The sequence below is a fragment of the Schistocerca nitens genome, chromosome 5 (genome assembly GCF_023898315.1).
Source record: "Schistocerca nitens isolate TAMUIC-IGC-003100 chromosome 5, iqSchNite1.1, whole genome shotgun sequence".
Taxonomy (NCBI): domain Eukaryota; kingdom Metazoa; phylum Arthropoda; class Insecta; order Orthoptera; family Acrididae; genus Schistocerca; species Schistocerca nitens.
Genome location: NC_064618.1, coordinates 630094336 through 630113753, shown reverse-complemented (window position 1 = coordinate 630113753; position 19418 = coordinate 630094336). Strand labels below are relative to the sequence as shown.

Genomic DNA, 19418 nt, shown 5'->3' with positions numbered 1-19418 from the left:
ATTACACATATTCACCGATTCTAAACTAAATCTCTCTCTCTCTCTCTCTCTCTCTCTCTCTCTCTCTCTGTGTGTGTGTGTGTGTGTGTGTGTGTGTGTTTGTGTGTGTGTTTTTTTTTTTTTTTTTGGGACAGGGGTACAATTCTCATTACACCAACTGAGTTACTGTGCTATTTTAAATCTGAAAGTATGTTTTGTTTTGATGGAGTGTCTTCTAGGGGCTTTACTACAAATGATTACTTGAACTGTGGCAACATCATGTTAAACACCAGAGTAAAGCTATTATACATTTGTAACTTCCTGTAAATTCTCTGAAAGAAGCTTTTAGTTTATAAATTAGATCTGCATATAACAGATAAGCAGCGATGAAATACTTTCAGATGCTTATGAGATGTACATACTGTTTTTTACACAGCAGCAATAGAATAATTGTTAAAAATTAATTTCTCGAAAAATCAATCTCAATTTTAATGAAATTCATGTCTCACTAACCTAATATTCAGGCGCCGTGTTTGGTAGTCAGTGCAGTTGCTGCAGCTTGAAATCTCACCCCAGGCATTGCGACCAGGCATCCAAGCTTCAATGTCATGCTTACGATATGCAGCAGCTCCCAGCTCATGCGGAGGCATGTCAAGCGTACGAGTATGCAGTCCCAGTGATGAGAAGAGGTGTTCTTGTAAGTGACAAAATTCTGACATAAGCTCAGCTGAGCTCGTTTGATTTGTCACAGCAAACATTTCCACTTTGGTAAACTGGTGCACTCTAAACAAAAAAATATTACATTTGCTTAAAAGCAATTACTTACTGCAGTTAGTAATCATTTACTTCAATTAGTACAATCACATTATGAAACAAAACCTACTTAATGAATGTCAGCAGACACACACACACAAAATCAACAGATGGTAAAAATGCTATTAAATTCACAGATTACTTCATCAGTAAAGAAAACAGTAACAGGATGGAAAATTATAGTATCAATAATGAAGCAACTCTTGAGATCTGAAAGCCTTAAAAAAGTTACTAGAGGAAGGCAGAGAAGTTCGGCTGGAGATAAAGAAGACTACAGCACAACTAGAAGTATAAATGAGAAAGACGATGCAGAAAAAGAAAAAAAGAAAAAAAATGAAAATAAAATAAAAAAGAAAAAAAAAAAGAAAAAAATATCAGAACTGACACGAAAGCAAATGAAAGAAAAGGCAACTTGAGAAATCATGAAAACAAGAGAAGCAAAAAGCAATGAATAAAATAGCATACATGATGGAGATCATAAAAATACAAACATACCAGAAGTAAATGAGGAACTAGTGTTACCTGGATTTTGGGAAGGAAGGAATGATAGTTATTTAATTCTACATGTATGATCGACGAGCCATCTTATGGTGTATGGCAAAAGGTAATTCTGGTTCCTTTATCATTTCTCCTTTTCCTGTTCCATTCACAAACATTACCAAGCCTGTGTTTAAATTATACCTCTGACTTTTCTATTGTACTCATTTTGCAAGTTTTACATAGGAGGACCTAACACGCTGCTCATCTCGTCTTGGAACATACATTCTCAAAACTTTTAAGAGAAACTAAACTGTGATGCACAGTGCCCATCTTGTAGCACCTGCTACAGAAGTTTGGTAAATGTCTCCTCAACACAATTGCACTTACTGAACAAACCAGTGACAAAATGTGCCACTTTTCGTTAACCTTCTCTATCTCCTCTGCTATTCTTATCTGGTATGGGTCACAGGATGATACACAATATTTAAGAATCGGTTGAACAATAGTTTTGTAAGCCATTTCTTTCATATCCACAGAAATCTTTTAATGAATCTCAGCCTGGCATCTGCTTTTCCTACACTAGTTTCAAGTGGTTATTCCATTTCAGGTTTCTATGGATGGATACTCCTAGATAGTTTATGTTGTTTCCACTGATAGTGCAATCAAACAGTAATGGATCTCTTCATCTATTTATGTGCAATATCTATTTATGTTAGGAGTCAACTGAAAAATCCTGCACCTGTTGTCAGTTCTCTACAGACATTCCTGCATTGTGCTACAAACTTCTGGCATTGCTATCTTCCTAAAGACAACCTCATAGAGCTATACATATTATTCTCTACATCACTTATTTACTCTGCAAATTAAAAAACTCTCTTCAGCCACTCCCAAAATTACTTTTATATTTGTTGATTTTTATGAGATGGAGGATTTCAAGCAAGTACCTCTATGTAACACCTGGATCTGGATCTTGATCTTTCAGGGAGCCATTATGATCCCAATGGCTGCACTGAAAGTTTCATCTCTTCCACATGCAGTCTTAATTTATTAATGTTCTTCTGGAGTAAGCGGACCATTTACTGGCATGTTATTACACTGTCTTACACTTTACCTGTCTGTTGATGTGAACAGACTGAAATACTTGATCTACTGATTAAAGGATTTGCAGTTGCCTCAAGCAAACAGCTTTTATATCCTTTCTGGATGCAACACCTTCTAAACCTTCTAACTTGTCAGATAGGAGCAATGGTGCACAGTATGATGGCTTTTCTGATGTTTCTGTTTTTGTAAGTTGGATTACACTTCTACCTTTTATCCTTTCTGCCTATTTGGGACAGTTCATGACTATGATGTGCTTTAGACACTTCAGACTATTGGCTATACAAATAGTTCACCAATGCAAATTATGAAAATATTGAGTGTTTCACTATATTTATCATCATTATATGAAGCATTTGGATCGAATATGAAATACAATTTTCTGGTAAGCATACTTGTTAAGGAAATGTGTGTTAACTGTCAGTAAAAGAAACTAACAATTATTAAAAACTTTTAAAATCTTCAACATGGCTGCAATTCAGCAACTATCTAAATTTGAAGAGGATGAAAAAACCCAGACAATTAGTTGCAAACCAAAGGTTTATGCAGCCCTTGATCTACATTTTGATATTTATAAAAATATTTTCTTTGGAAGGTTACAAACTATTTTTACATATATAACAAAATAGTAACAATAGAAAAATATTTGAGAGGTAAGCATACTCACCTGTTACATCACATGGTGGTAAATTATGTTAGCTGAAGCCGAGTGACTCTTGTCATATATAAAATGATATAAAAACCAGAAACATCATCACATGCCATGGCTTAAGCAGCAGCCAGATTATGCTCAATGTATGTCAGAATAAATGAGCAAATGTATTCAACCACTAGTTAAGTCACTTGTCTACATAAAGTATAACAGGAATCCAAAGAATAAAATGTTTGCATAATATAAGTATTCACCATGCCAGAGACAAAGGCCAACTGTTTGAAGGTACAAGTGCAAGCAATAAGGAAAAATCAGGATGTACAGGGCACTAAATACATGCGTGTAAGAACTATGCCTCGCTTGTGTTAAGTAACAGCATTTTACATTAAAGTAAGAATGAAAATTTCTTCTACAAGACTACTAATAATGCAGTAAATTCACAGGTATACATTACATATAAAATCTCTAATATGTTTGCTGACAGAGTAATACTGTACATATAATTCAGTGTGTAGAAGCTAGAGTTCTATTTCCAAAGCACCACTGTTACAAATTCATGGAGAAGGAAGAGCAAATACAAGCTACCACAATGTCACTAAAACAGACACTTCCACTTAACAGTACAGAAGCTTAAGTGATAAAGAAAAATTGGAATGCAGTGGTTGCTATATACAAGCATGTAAGCACTGCGTCTTGCTGGTGTTATGGAATGTAATTTTACACTAAAGCAAAATGACAATCTCTTATTGAGAGCCAGTAATAAATGCAATAAGTTTAGAGGTATACATTAAATATGTAATTATTTGTAAAACATTTATGTGGCAGAGCGATACTGCAAGTAAATTTAGCATCCTGAAGAATACAATTCTATGACAAAAATTAGTTATATTACAAAGAGATGGAGGGAAGAGTAAAATATATAACGTTACATCACAACCTAAGAATAAAAGAAAAATGAGAACCTTCTGCTTAACTGCATGGAGGCTTAGGCAGAAAAAATGTAAGCCACATCACAAAATACAATTTTTTTGAATACCAACTGTTGGAACATTTGCTAGAAAAGTCTTGAAAAATGAAACCTCGTCATATGACACGTAAGTAGCTCAACAGTAGAGAGGAAGAATTTTGAGAAAAATGGCACATTCGCCAACATCAGCAGAGACTGGTACACACTTATTATGTGACCAAGAGCAGCGGCTTAAAGCCATCAAGGAAGCCTCCCATTTTAAGAAGCCAGTTTAAGCTTCACAAGAACTAGCATCCAATTTGCCTGATCATAAATAATATACGGAGTGCTCACCACAAGCTAGTTAGACACCTACAAAGTGAACTCAAGAAATCTTTTACTTTTGACAGTAATTTTTCTGTTAAAAATAGGGAAGATCCAATTAATAATATGAAAAACTCAAATTCTCATACTAGGTTGTTATCCTTTGATATTACATCTACATCTACATCTACATTTATACTCCGCAAGCCACCCAACGGTGTGTGGCAGAGGGCACTTTACGTGCCACTGTCATTACCTCCCTTTCCTGTTCCAGTCGTGTATGGTTCACGGGAAGAACGACTGCCGGAAAGCCTCCGTGCGCGCTCTAATCTCTCTAATTTTACATTCTTGATCTCCTCAGGAGGTATAAGTAGGGGGAAGTAATATATTCGATACCTCATCCAGAAACGCACCCTCTCGAAACCTGGACAGCAAGCTACACTGCGATGCGGAGCGCCTCTCTTGCAGAGTCTGCCACTTGAGTTTGCTAAACATCTCCGTAATGCTATCATGCTTACCAAACAACCCTGTGACGAAACGTGCCGCTCTTCTTTGGATCTTCTCTATCTCCTCTGTCAACCCGACCTGGTACAGATCCCACACTGATGAGCAATACTCAAGTATAGGTCGAACTAGTGTTTTGTAAGCCACCTCCTTTGTTGATGGACTACATTTTCTAAGGACTCTCCCAATGAATCTTAACCTGGCACCTGCCTTACCAACAATTAATTTTATGTGACCATTCCACTTCAAATCATTCCGCACACATACTCCCCGATTTTTACAGAAGTAACTGCTACCAGTGTTTGTTCCGCTATCATATAATCATACAATAAAGGATCCTTCTTTCTATGTATTCGCAATACATTACATTTGTCTATGTTAAGGGTCAGTTGCCACTCCCTGCACCAAGTGCCTATCCGCTGCAGATCTTCCTGAATTTTGCTGCAATTTTCTAATGCTACAGCTTCTCTGTATACTACAGCATCATCCACGAAAAGCCGCATGGAACTTCCGACACTATCTACTAGGTCATTTATATATATTGTGAAAAGCAATGGTCCCATAACACTCCCCTGTGGCACACCAGAGGTTACTATAAGATCTGTAGACGTCTCTCCATTGAGAACCACATGCTGTGTTCTGTTTGCTAAAAACTCTTCAATCCAGTCACATAGCTGGTGTGATAGTCCGTAGGCTCTTACTTTGTTTATCAGGCGACAGTGCGGAACTGTATCGAACGCCTTCCGGAAGTCAAGGAAAATGGCATCTACCTGGGAGCCTGTATCTAATATTTTCTGGGTCTCATGAAAAAATAAAGTGAGTTGGGTCTCACACGATCGCTGTTTCCGGAATCCATGTTGATTCCTACAGAGTAGATTCTGGGTTTCCAGAAATGACATGATATGCGAGCAAATAATATGTTCTAAAATTCTACAACAGATCTATTTCAGAGATATAGGTCTATAGTTTTGTGCATCTGCTCGACGACACTTCTTGAAGACTGGGACTACCTGTGCTCTTTTCCAATCATTTGGAACCTTCTGTTCCTCTATAGACTGGTAAACACTTATTATGTGACCACGATGAGCGGCTTAAAGCCATCAAGGAAGCCTCCCATTTTAAGAAGCCAGTTTAAGCTTCACAAGAACTAGCATCCAATTTGTCTGATCATAAATAATATACGGAGTGCGCACCACAATGTTCCTTTTCACATGACACTTGAAATCATAGAAAAGAACCTATTAATGCATAAGAAGTTAACCGAATTGCAAATTAACAGAACTGATGAGGTTGTTAAAGGTAGTGCTCAAATATAATTATTTTACTTTTAACAGTCAATTGTATGTTGAATCCGTTGGCCATGCGATGGGTAATCCCTTAGCTGCCATCCTGGCTGATATTTTCATTAACTCCCTTGAAGATGGCTTCTTCAATGCTACATCAGAATTAGTGACTAAAACAGGTTTTTTATGTGTTATATAGATGACTTAATTTTTGCACTGATGGAAGGAAACTGACCAATGATTAGATTTATTATTTAACAGCATTAACAGCTTCCACAAGAAAATTAAATTTAAAACAGAAATTAAAAAAGAGAATGGTGACCTAAATTTCCTCGATTTGAAATTACGTGAACAGAATGGCAGTATCACTTTTGAAACTTCCTGGCAGATTAAAACTGTGTGCCAGACCGAGACTCGAACTCGGGACCTTTGCCTTTCGCGGGCAAGTGCTCTACCAACTGAGCTACCCAAGTACGACTCACGCCCCGTCCTCACAGCTTCACTTCTGCCAATACCTCGTCTCCTACCTTCCAAACTTTACAGAAGCTCTCCTGCAAACCTTGCAGAACTAGCACTCCTGAAAGAAAGGATATTGCGGAGACATGGCTTAGCCACAACCTAAGGGATGTTTCCAGAATGAGAGTTTCACTCTGCAGCGGAGTGTGCGCTGATATGAAACTTCCTGGCAGATTAAAACTGTGTGCCGGACCGAGAGTTGAACTTGGGACCTTTGCCTTTTGCGGGCAAGTGCTCTACCCACTGAGCTACCCAAGCACGACTCACGCCCCATCCTCACAGCTTGCAAGGTTTGCAGGAGAGCTTCTGTAAAGTTTGGAAGGTAGAAGACGAGGTACTGGCAGAAGTGAAGCTGTGAGGACGGGGCGTGAGTCATGCTTGGGTAGCTCAGTTGGTAGAGCACTTGCCCGCAAAAGGCAAAGGTCCCGAGTTCGAGTCTCGGTCCGGCACACAGTTTTAATCTGCCAGGAAGTTTCATATCAGCGCACACTCCGCTGCAGAGTGAAAATCTCATTCTGGCTAGTATCACTTTTGATACTCATTGTAAGACAACCTACTCTGATAATATTATTCCATCATATTATTCCCACCCAAAGGCTCGTAAGTTGCTTTTTTCCATTCAGCAGTACATCATGCTTTAACAATGCCTCTTTCCCCACACCATTTTCAGAAAGAAGTTAATTTGATTAAGACTATTGCTAGTAATGATGGTTTTAGACGAGACTGTCAATCACATACTTAATAACAAAAGGGAAAATAAAAATATTCAACACTAGGTGACAATACACGGAAGAGTAAAGAAGATGTAAATGGCAAGTTCATTTTGATACCATTTTTAGGTAATATGTCCTACAGGACTGACCGTTTTCTGACTAGAAAATACACTTTTACAGTTACCTCTTTTGCTAACAATAGTTTAAAGAAAAATTTAATACATACATTGCAAAAAGAACAAGATCCTTTCACAAATTCAGATGTCTATAAAATCATCTGTAAAGATTTCCCTGCCTATTATATAGGGCAGACTGGCTATTAAAGTCAGATATAAGGAGAACTTGTTGGGTTAAGAATGGGGGAAATGTTCACAATTCTTATTTTGCTAAAAATTTGCTATTTCAGACCATTCTCCAGAGGGATTAGAAGACACCATAATTTCACATAAAGAAATATAAGGCCAGAAATTGGACTTGCTAGAAGAATTAGAAATTTACTAATATCTTGTTAAGAGAGACAGTAATATTTTAATGATCACTTCTTTGATGGCTTTAACAGCTGCTCATGGTCACATAACACATGTTTACCGATCTCCGCTTACATCAGCAAATGTGCCATTTTTCTCAAAATACTTCCTCTCTACATATCATATCCATGGGGTTTCATATTTTGAGGTCTTTCTAGCACACGTTCCTACAGTTGGGATTTAAAAAAATTGTACTTTGTAATATGGTTTACATTTTTTCTGCATAAGCCGCCATATAGTTAAGCAGAAGGTTCTCATTTTCTATTATTCTTATGTTGTGATGTGACTTTATCCATTTCACTCTTTCCTCAATCTTTTTTTAATACATGTAATTTTTTGTAAGAATTGTTATCTGGTTTACTTGCAGTATCACTATTGTTTAATCTTCCGAACTGTTAAGCAGAAGTTTCTTTTCGAGTGACACTGTTTTAGCTCACATTTACTCTTTCTTCCCCATATATTGTAACAGTGGTGCTTTGGAAACAGAACTCTAGCTTCTGCATACTGAATTATACATACTGAATTACTCAGTCAGCAAAAGGATCAGAGATTTTATATGTAATGTACTCCTGTAAATTTATTGCATTATTAGTAGCCTTGTAGAAGAAATTTTCAGTCTTACTTTAATGTAAAATTGTTGTGGATTGGCAGGAGGGCCAACCCACTAATGTAAGAGGAAGCCAAAAGGCACGCGTTTTAGCTCACGCAGGCTGGCGTGAGGTCTGGAACAGGACAAGGAATTTAGACTAGAAAAAAAGGATGTAGCTGGTGGAATACTTAACTTTAATCCATTAATGTTGAACGTAGCTCTAGTCTGTACATTATTTACAATATCAATAGTAACTGAACACGGCGCCTTGCTAGGTCGTAGAAATGACGTAGCTGAAGGCTATGCTAACTATCGTCTCGGCAAATGAGAGCGTATTTTGTCAGTGAACCATCACTAGCAAAGTCGGTTGTACAACTGGGGCGAGTGCTAGGAAGTCTCTCTAGACCTGCCGTGTGGCGGCGCTCAGTCTGCAATCACTGATAGTGGCGACACGCGGGTCCAACGTATACTAACGGACCTCGGCCGATTTAAAGGCTACCACCTAGCAAGTGTGGTGTCTGGCGGTGACACCACAAAAATGCTGTTACTTAACACAAGGAGGGCATAGTTCTTATGCGAACGTATATCCTGAGTTTTCCGTATTGTTTGCACTTGTACCTTTGAACAGTTGGCCTTGGTTTTTGGCATGGTGAATACTTGCATTATGCAAACATTTTATTCTTTGGACACCTGTTATAATTTTATGTAGACAAAAGCCTTTACTAGTGGGTGAATACATTTGTGAATTTATTCTAACATACGTTAAGGGGCGCAGGGATTTTGCTAAAAGCAAAGCAATTTTGTAACCCACTCTGAGAGCTGCCTCAGTTGATTTTTCTTCGTCGTCCAGATCTGGGTGCCATCTTAAGCCATGGCATGTGATGTTTATGGTTTTTACATCAGTTTTATGTATATGACAAGAGCCACTTGGCTTCAGCTAGCATAATTTACCACCATGTGATGTAACAAGTGAGTACGTTTACCTCACAAATATTTTTCTATTGTTAATATTTTGTTATATATGTAAAAATAGTTTGCAAACATTTATATACATTTTAGGGCCCATTCCTTCTGAAGAAAACTTTTATTGGATGATGTGAGAGATTTTGGGTGACATCCCAAACCCGAGAGGTGAAACTGCTACTGGGTCTAGCACAGGGCTCCACAACATACGTGCTCGCGGAGCAAGCTGTGAGCAGCCAGGCGCGAGCACGGAGCAGCGCGAGCACGCTACCCCCACTACAGGACCAGGGCGGAGAGTGGGGAGAGTCGCGTGGGGCACACAATAGATGCCACCAATCAATGTAAATCCGCGGCCACCTGCAGGGATATCACTCACGAATTATTACTGCGACAAATGAAACAAATAAAGGAGAATGTACACGTGTCACATAATTTTATTAGCTTAGTGTATGCCTCTACCATCTGTAGACAGAAACTAAAGAATTCCACGACAATCCTATATCTTCAACACTTTCTTCAACACTACTTAAAATATCACCTCCAGTTGTAGTGTTCTACATGGCTACTACATCAAGGAGCTCCTTCCTCACCTGAAGATCTCTATTAACACCTCTAATAAATATGGCAAGCTGCGCTGTTCCAGTGATATCAACACTTTCGTCCAGAGCTAGAGAATACGCCATAAAATCTTTACAGATATTTGCAAGCTGGCTCTGGACGTCGTCTGCCATGTCCTGTATGCGACGCATAATGGTCATGTTAGATAATGGCACAATCCGAAACTGTTCAACTTGAGATGGACACAGATGTTCCGCTGCAACTACCAAACATTCTTTTATTAAATCGCCATCAGTTAAGGGGCGCAGGGATTTTGCTAAAAGCAAAGCAATTTTGTAACCCACTCTGAGAGCTGCCTCAGTTGATTTTTCTTCATCGTCCAGATCTTCTTCGGATAGCTTCCTTTTAAGTTTAAAAACTTCCTGTGCACGATCTGGTCAATCACATTTTCCACGTCTGTAGTCTTTCGCGTGGTACGACATATAATGTCGCTGCAAATTAAATTTCGTAAAAGAATTCAGCGTTTTGTGACATACTAAACATTTTGCAACACCATCTTTTTCAGTAAACAGATACAATTCCTCCCAATGGGGGTTGAACTGCGAAAGCATGGTTGGGGTTACACAACGGCGACTTCACAAGATTCTTAACCAGCGATGTGACTGTTAAGAGCTGATCGTAGTACTTTAAACGTTACACAGTCGGCGCGAATTCAATAGGCACGCTGCGGCCCTATTCAAACGTGCGCGCGCATTTCCCCTCCCTCCCCTCCCTCCGTACTCCGCGACCTTGCAGCTGCTCGCGAGCACGTGCCTGAGCAGATGCGAGTACTCGCGCTCAAAACCGGCCAGTTGTTAAGCCCTGGTCTAGCACGATAACACATTCCTCAAAAGATCAGCACGGGGAACTGGTGGACAGGTTATACATTGAGCCACAGAATGTCCATAGTATTTGTCCATGTCTATTGAAAAACTGGATTTCACCATTATAGCTATGTATGTGGTATCACTGTACAATGGTAACTGACTTTCACTGCAATTATTAAATATCATGGTTGCTTGAATTGGCTTGGTCTGAAGAGAGAGAGATTACTGAGTGGTAATGTATGAACGCACTGTACTCGCTTCTGTCCCAAACAAAGTAAATGTAAACCACTAAATTACATTGTTGCACAAAACTAGATAGCAGTAGGGAAAAGTACTCAGAAGTAATGTCCAAATAGTGGGAGATATTTGTTTATGGGAGGAAAGTTATAGTACCAAATTGGGATTCCTTCTGTTGTGTTCTTTTACTAGTAAGTTTCCTACATGCAGTACACAATACATTTTGGATATACAGTACATCTGTTTTTCAGTCTGGTGCATACATAAATAAATCAAAAGGTTTTCCAATGTGTTTGCAGGCTACATGGAACTGACTATGTGAGACACATGGATTTACCAAATTTAATCCATACACTCACAGCAATTGGATACACAACACTTTTTTTTTCAGGCTGAAAAAATATCATTTAAAGATTTTCAAATGTGTTTGCAGGCCACATACAACTGACCATGTGAGACACACAGATTTGTCTTATTTAATCCATGCACTCATAACAATTGTCACAATGCTTTATTAATGATCATTGCAAGTGCGAGATGCACTGGAAATTGCAAATGTTTGAATTCAAATGGCATATCTCTCAGTATCATTGGGATGTATGCCAACTGCACTACTACTCCTGAAAATTTTCCATTTAATATTGTAGTTTTGATGATGATGTTCATAATCCTTTACACTGAAAACCTTGTACCATTGCAAAATCATGGTGGATTTATGTTCTGAAAAAGAATCAAACATAGGCCAATTTTCAACGTTATAATGTGTGCCAGCGCACCTGGCAAATCAAGTGAATTCAACAATTCGATTGGATAATTGACAACTTTACTAAGTAATTATGGTATCGATGGACTGATATGTTGTTGCTTTGCCTGATATTTCATTTGAATGCTGAAACTGAAGGCATTTACATCTTTGTTTGTGGCTGCTAATATCACACTTGCACTGAGCCACTGATGATTTTTGTAATTGTATGTAATATTTGGGAAAACTTACTTAATCAATTCATCCATGGTTCTGTGATTTTATGGAAGTTTGTTCGCAATGTGATACACTGAGTGGATTCAGTGACTGCTATTTTCCCACTGCGAATAAAAAAAAATTGCTTTGCAAAACGTTCAGTGGATGTACCATGTTGAGCTGTACACGCATCTTGGTTGTCAAAATCAATGTTTGTGTGTATTACCAGAAAATTGATGATTTGCACCATGCTTTCAGTTCATCAGCAGCTGTTGAAGGTACTGTTTGCGAAAATCACCAGACAATACAATGAGGGCTCCACCGAACAAATTCCAATTCCTCTGAAATCTCTGAGTGTACAATGAAGTGCTTTAAGTGCTTTTTTGTGTACCATTGTACATTCGCCCCATATAATTATATGGGGCGAATGTACAATGGTACATTATAATGAGTTAACATGATTTGGTACTTTATCCACCCCAGAATGTTTGTTGATTTTGTGTATTAGTGTTTCGGTGATTTGCATATCCAATGGTAATTTTAGAGCTGATTGTGCTGTTTGGCCATCATTCTACACAATGATAAATTTTCCCTTGCACCTTGAACGTTGTCATGTAGTTCTCACTCACGATATTTGTTCACCACTGTCATTTGGAAACATGAATTCAACTTTCCAAGAAATGTTTCAATTGGCTTACTTCATCTGATACCATTGTTGACAATGGTTCAAGTGGTGAGTGTAATTCTGCCAATTTCACTTTTGCACCCGCACAGTGTTTTCCTGCTGTTTCATTCTTAAATTTGAAAGCACTGCAATACAAACATAATTTACCCGTTTTTCCAATAACCACACTTGGATGAAGACTGTAATCACAATTAGAACCATAATGGTATGCACTAAGATGTAAATCCGCATGCAGTTATCATCTTGATCGAGCAATGCATACTCGAATGGTACCCAGTCTTGTTTCCTGTTGCTTGTCTGTTGCAGACAAATGGACTTGGACTTGAGTAGTGCATATTCTAATGGTTTCCAGTCTTGACACACTGTTTCTGAAGCTCGTGATGCCTTTTTCTTTTGTGCTTGAAGTGTAGACTGACCTATCACTTGTCATTTGGGTGGCACAACCAATTTGACATTGAAAGTAATGCTTTTTAATGACTATCATAAATGCACTTGGACAGAGAAAAGAAAATGCATGTGATATCTATTTTCTGATGTCAATTTGCAATTGGAATTTCACAATCAAAACTACTTGTTATGTCACACACGGAGTGAAATGTCACTTGCATATGATTCAATCCAATTATGTCATGTGTGCACAGACACACACTGAAAACACACAAACTGCCGGCAAACTATATGAGATACATACATTTGCTGAAACAACTCACATTCCACCTACTGTAAAATGAATGTACTAATCTGGAAACTTTCACAGGCAACTGCATATCAAGTCATGTTTCATTATTGAAATGGCCTGCATGCTACCTATTGTAAAATATTGTACTATTTCAGAAAACTTTGCAGGCAAGTGCACAACAGCTTACCAAAGTTTCACTGCAATCAGATGAATGGTATAGAAATGAAGATGGCATAAAGAAAGACACATTCATGTTTATAGCTATTGATTGATGTGGGTTTAGGTTCAGAGAGCATAGGCCAGATGCAGGGGCATGTCAAATAACCATCTCATCACTTATTTCAGAAACAATTACAGTCAAAATGCCAGAACAATACACACAACAGCGACAGCACAGCTCAGTGACAATGCAATCAACAGTGGCGAACAGCATGCTGTGAAGTTGCCAATGAACATACCCAAACCATTACAGCGCGAAGTCTCCAGATCACTGCTGAGTTCTATCAATAAGAACTAGGAAGCCAATGGGCCAAGTTATAGTTCTCACTTAGTAACATGTCTGTGAAAAATGAGTGCAGCTAATGCTAGGTAAATATATCACGTGGAAAGAAGTTTTTTGTTAAACTCATAAATAAAGGTGTATATGTTTGATGTGTAATGTTTCTTTAGCTATACCTAAAATGCGAAATAGTGAACGTCATTTCAGAATAGTTCATCAAGACTTTGAATCTGAAGCAGCTGTTGGTAGTGAATTAAGCCGAAAGAAACTTTCTTATCCTAAAAGTAAAATACAATCACAGCAGTCTTTTTTGTAAAGCCTGTATAAAAAAAGTCTTTCATCAAACACAGCATCCTTTCGTGTATCAGAAGTACTGATGAAACAATCAGAACCACTTGATGATGACAAACTTGTTACGGAGTGCTTTCTCACAGCTAGCGAGTCTTTGTTTCCACATTTAAAATAAGTCAGAGATAATATTAGTCATCAGAGACATGCCTCTATCAACACCTATTATAACAGAAAAGTGGCAAAAAATGTAAAAGGTCAACTGGTAACAGATTTAGAATCCTGCTTGTGATTCTCATTGCATTTAGGTGAGTCAATAGATATAGTCAATTCAGCTCATGTTATGATTTTTGTAAGAGTGATATTTTTGAATCTCACTGTAAAAGAAAACTTGCTTACAGTTCTGACCTTGAAAGATACCACATGAGGAGAATTCAATTCGCCCACAATCACAACAGACAAGAAAGTTTAAAGTGCCATAAGAAGAATCGGATTGCCAATATGGAGACCCGCAACTGCACATCAAAGTTCGATGCCTGTGTAGAGGTATGCTTCCATACAGATTTAGAGAACTTCTGCCAATGATAAAATCTTTTGTGACTGAAAGAGAGGATGATAACTCACAACTGTATGATTTAAGATAGTTGTTGGATCTCACATTTGTAACTGATATGCCAGTTGAACTACACAATTTAAACAAAGAACTTCAAAGAAGTATTTCATGCAAAAACTTGACCTTAGTTACAGATATTAAATGTGAAATGTTTTCCTCAAATACAGTCAGAACTGTGATATACTGATGACATAGTGACTTGTACACTGTTATGCTTATGGCTATTTGGAGCCATCAAGGGCACTCCAAGGTAGGAAATCAGAGACACAATGCAGAGAGCAGATAAAAGTGTAATCATTTAGGCCCCCGGAGATAAATAGTGACACTACAGCCGTGCAAATTGCAGATGCTCTTGGCAGCTGTTCCTGGGGAGAAGTTTCACTTCAGAGAATTAACTGGTAACTCCATCCACTGCCTGGATGCTGCCGTAAGGCATCATTGTAGATGATGGCCACGAAAAGGCACGCCTTAGAAGAGGCAGCAAACCTGGACTTGCTGCTGAGAGCTGCAATTTCGGTGGGTTTACACAGGTTAGAGTGCTACTACACCAGTCCCCACTCACAGAAGGATGGAGGGCGGGGTCAGGTGACATAAAACACTGTTGTTGTTGGCCATAATAGGAGTGGTAGTGACGTTCAGCTGTCAGCTAAAAGCTGTTGATAACAAACTTGGAGTTTGTTAATGTAAAATCCAGAAGCATCCCTAACTACCAAGTAGCAGTAGGGGAGGAATCTAAATCTGGTTCGCCATAGGCACTCTGGAGGTGCTGAATGGCTCGCCAGATTGACCGGAGCCCGTTAAGTGCTGGTGGACTGGTTGGTCGACTATAAGAAGGGAGAAACTGTGCACCACCACAATTCTTTAAAAAACCCATGCTTTTGCATTCAGAGGGAGTTCTCAGTCAGATCACTAGGGCGCCAACTCCACGTTCCTTGTGACCAGCCTTCATAAGCTGGAGCGCTGCTCTCAAGTTTGTACTTAACATGCTGCTAGCATTTGCTACTTGCATTAGTACCTGCCCCTGTGGCTTCAGACACTGACTTCCATTCCCAACCCATTGATGTCTTTACTTTTTTTAATGTTTAGAATTATCCTGCAGTATAGAAGTTAGTCTGATCACAAATAAATAGCGTTAATGAGACCCCTGAATTCCATGAGTCTCCTGCTCCAAACAACCTGTCGAGTCCCAAAATCCACATCTCTCATAGATGCCCTGTAACAGTGTTTGGCACTGATGCAAGTCATCAACTTGCTTCGCTGGAAATGTGTCTTTCTGCATTTGCTCCTCACTGCTCAGAAACTGCAGACTGATCACAAACCCCTAATTTCCCTCTATCATGTGTCAGAACATGACACAGGTAAATATTTCTGGTGTCAGGTGTGGGCTATTGAGACAGATATGGGCCTTTCATATACTCAGCCCGATTTCATGCTTTGAGACTGAAAAGCAGCAATTGCACTCCAGTGAGAAAAGAGGGAACACGACGAGCAGAAGTACACTTAGGTCTGGAGATCGACACTTGATGAGGAAAGATGTGGCCAGGGCAGCCTCCTCTACACATCATCACGACAACATGGGGCTCACGGGAACAGCTGAGCAACAATGAGATGGAGCTGTGGGGAGCAGTCCAGAGAGATCTGCCAGGGCAACAACACAAGGTGACAGCACAACCAAGAAGTGAAAGATGCTTGGCACCTTCAAAAGTTTCAGCAGCAGCAACAGCCAGTGAGCAGACAGTAGGTGGCAGCAGCAGCCAGAGAGCAGACAGCAGATGGCAGCACAGCTGAGGGTGACATGACGCCGCAGGCATCATGCAGTCATGTCCTGTTCAGCTCAGCTCAGCTCAGCTCACCCCAGCACAGTGCTCCACTTTCAACAACGATGCTGTCTTGTGTCACCTCTCCACAACACATCCATAGATAAAAGTAAGTCAAAGCTTTGTTTAACAATGCAGTTGCCGATGGTGGAGCAGAAGTATCTAACATTAGTATCAGTGATGCACTTAAATGAATTCCCCAGTCTTTCAATAGTACAAAATTGCCATTAAATGAATTTATTAATAATGTGGATATAGCTTTTCAATTAGTATGTGAAACTGACCGTCCAACATTGTTAAAATTTGTAAAAACCCATATTCAGGGTCCTGCATAAAGTAAACTGCTCATGCATGAATTATCTTCCACATGGGAAGAAGTAAGAAATATTCTGTCAGAATTACACGTGTAAGAATACTTTAGATTTTTATGCTTGTAATATGTTCTGCAGTTGTCAATCGAAGGGGGATCAATTGCAGATTGGGCCAGTAAAGTGGATACACTCCGACATCAGTTTAACGAAACAGTCTATTGTGCAATGCCAGCATCGGAACTGGTGAGATCTTTGCCATAAGTAGGAAAATTAAGCAGAGCAGTATTCATTCAAGGCATCTATGATGACCGCAACAGACAATTATGCCTGCAAGGGGCGGAAACATCACCCTCACTGAAGTTGTTGTGATAGTTTTGACTGAAGAGTCAGCAGTTATGTTCACCAAGCAAAAAGGATTTGGTGCCAAAATTCATCAGTGTGAGATGGGGAAAGTAACCCTTACATGTTTCTCACATGGATATGTAGGGCACATGTCTAAGGATTGCAGAAGTAATATTAGGTGTAAAACCTGTGGAAAATCAGGGCATTTAATACGAGACAGCTGACTTGAGAAAAGAATTCACAAAGTAGAACAGCTCAAGCATGACAAGAGTCAGAGCATCCAAGGAGTCACATGTGAAAGTTACAATTTAATGGGACAGGGAGGTCCCTGTAAGAAAGCACACCAATTACGTGTTTCACATGTCATAGTCCAGGGTACATGGCTAGAGAATGTGCTGAGAATGCAGAGAATTCTGTGAAAAATGGGAAGCAGGGAAACAAAAGCCTTATGCTGAATTGGGAAAGGTATTCAAAGCTGACTGGGAAAATAAAAGTGAGTTTGTAGGACCAAATTGCCCAAAGAATAAAGAAAGTCCACTAAAATTGCTTCTAGATAATGGATTACAAATTAGTTTGTTGAATATGAAGTATCTGCAAAGCCAGGTCAGGTATAGAACTGAAGGAAGTATAAAGATTAAAGGTATCGTAAGTCCAAGAATATATACACACATACGGGACAGCAATTTCAAATCTTGGAATAAATCGGGAATTAAGACTGAAACATAAGTTTCATCTGGTAGGAGAGGAATTGGATATTCCCTAGGCTGGTTTAACTGGTACAGACTTCTTTACAAAGCATGGTGTAGTAATTTATTGCGACAAAGGAACCCTGTGGATTGCGGGTGGGCCCGTCAAACTGTGCACAGAGATGGAAGCGCAATGTGCAAATACACAGTGGCAGGATATTAGAAAGCCACAAACAGATTCTGAATCTGCAAGGTGCAAATGCAGTGGAGTTCAAGGTTCTCTGAGCTGTTCACAGGGGACAGTAAACAACAGTACGCAGCTGAAGAAATGGCGAAGTAAACAGGGTACCAATAGACAGACGTGTTACCTATGTGAAATGGTAACTCAGTTGCTATCAAGTCTTCGAATGAAGCACTAGTGTAATGATTGAATTCACAACATCAGAGATTTATGGCTTTATATGACATTTTTGTTTATTTGAAGACATGCGTATGGGGCCTGAAGATGGTGTGTTGAAATGCTGAAAGTAACAGACTTCAAAATAAAATAAAATAAAATAAAATAACATCTTAAGTTACACAGCTGTTGGTGAATTTCATTGACTTTGACAATTACTTAACCGGCTGATATCCTCTGTCCATGATGGACCAACAGAGATAAACCATTGCAGTGGGTCGGAAATATTATCAATCCATCTTCACACTTAATGAAGTTCAGATTGAAAAGGAGCAATGTGATCATGAAATTGTATACGAAAAAGGTATTGTGAAGGATAAGGAAAGTAGAGTCAGCTGGTACAGAAACAGGGGCAAATGAAAGCAAGGAAGTGCTGGTAGTCGAGGAAGACCAACAACAGGAGATAACCACTGAAGAAAACCCAGAAATTATGCAGGAATTCCATTACTCACCCACAGGTGGCCATCAAGGGATCATAACAAATTAGGAAATACCGAATGTGGGCCAGTACGGAAAAGGACATTGAGGACTACATCAGAAAATGAACTAACTGTAAACAAAAAATTATGCACAATAACACAAAAATGCAATTGGTTATAACACCAACACCAGAAGGAGAGTTTGATAGCTGCGATATTGACGAAATAAATCTCAGGTGAATAGCCTGGTATGAGTGTGCATAGGACACAATATTTCGGCAATTGACCACGTTGCCATCATCATGAGCACTGATGTACTGAGCGGCAGTGGCCTGGCGCCATGTATATATAGGACAATCCCCTTCCCGCTCCTCCCTCACGCGCTTCCAATGAGTCGGTACGCTCCGTGCCCCACGCGCAGTCCAGGTACAGCATCAGTTCTCCCGCCGTCCGGGCACTGCATCCTAGCTCTTCTCGTTCAGGAGGGTCTGCCGGCACTGCTCTCGTAATTCTTCCCTCCTCCCCCAAAGTCGGTACACTCTGGGAAATAGCATTTTCCTTCTTAATCCGGGTAATCACGGGTTCCCACGCCTTGCTAAGGATGTAACCACTGTCA

General features: G+C 39.3%; 1 protein-coding gene and 1 non-coding gene across 2 annotated transcripts in view; one reads left to right on the top strand and one right to left on the bottom strand.

The window, feature by feature from the left end:
* The window catches only part of LOC126259357 (serine--tRNA ligase, mitochondrial), a 73831-nt gene that overhangs the window by 26906 nt on the left and 27507 nt on the right, over positions 1–19418 (bottom strand). Inside the window, exon 3 of the mRNA XM_049956090.1 lies at positions 493–762. Coding sequence (XP_049812047.1) covers positions 493–762 — 270 coding nt within the window. The remainder of the gene's footprint in view (positions 1–492; positions 763–19418) is intronic.
* Positions 6971–7045, top strand: Trnal-caa (transfer RNA leucine (anticodon CAA)). Its single transcript has one exon. It is a non-coding gene; the product is annotated as a tRNA-Leu (tRNA).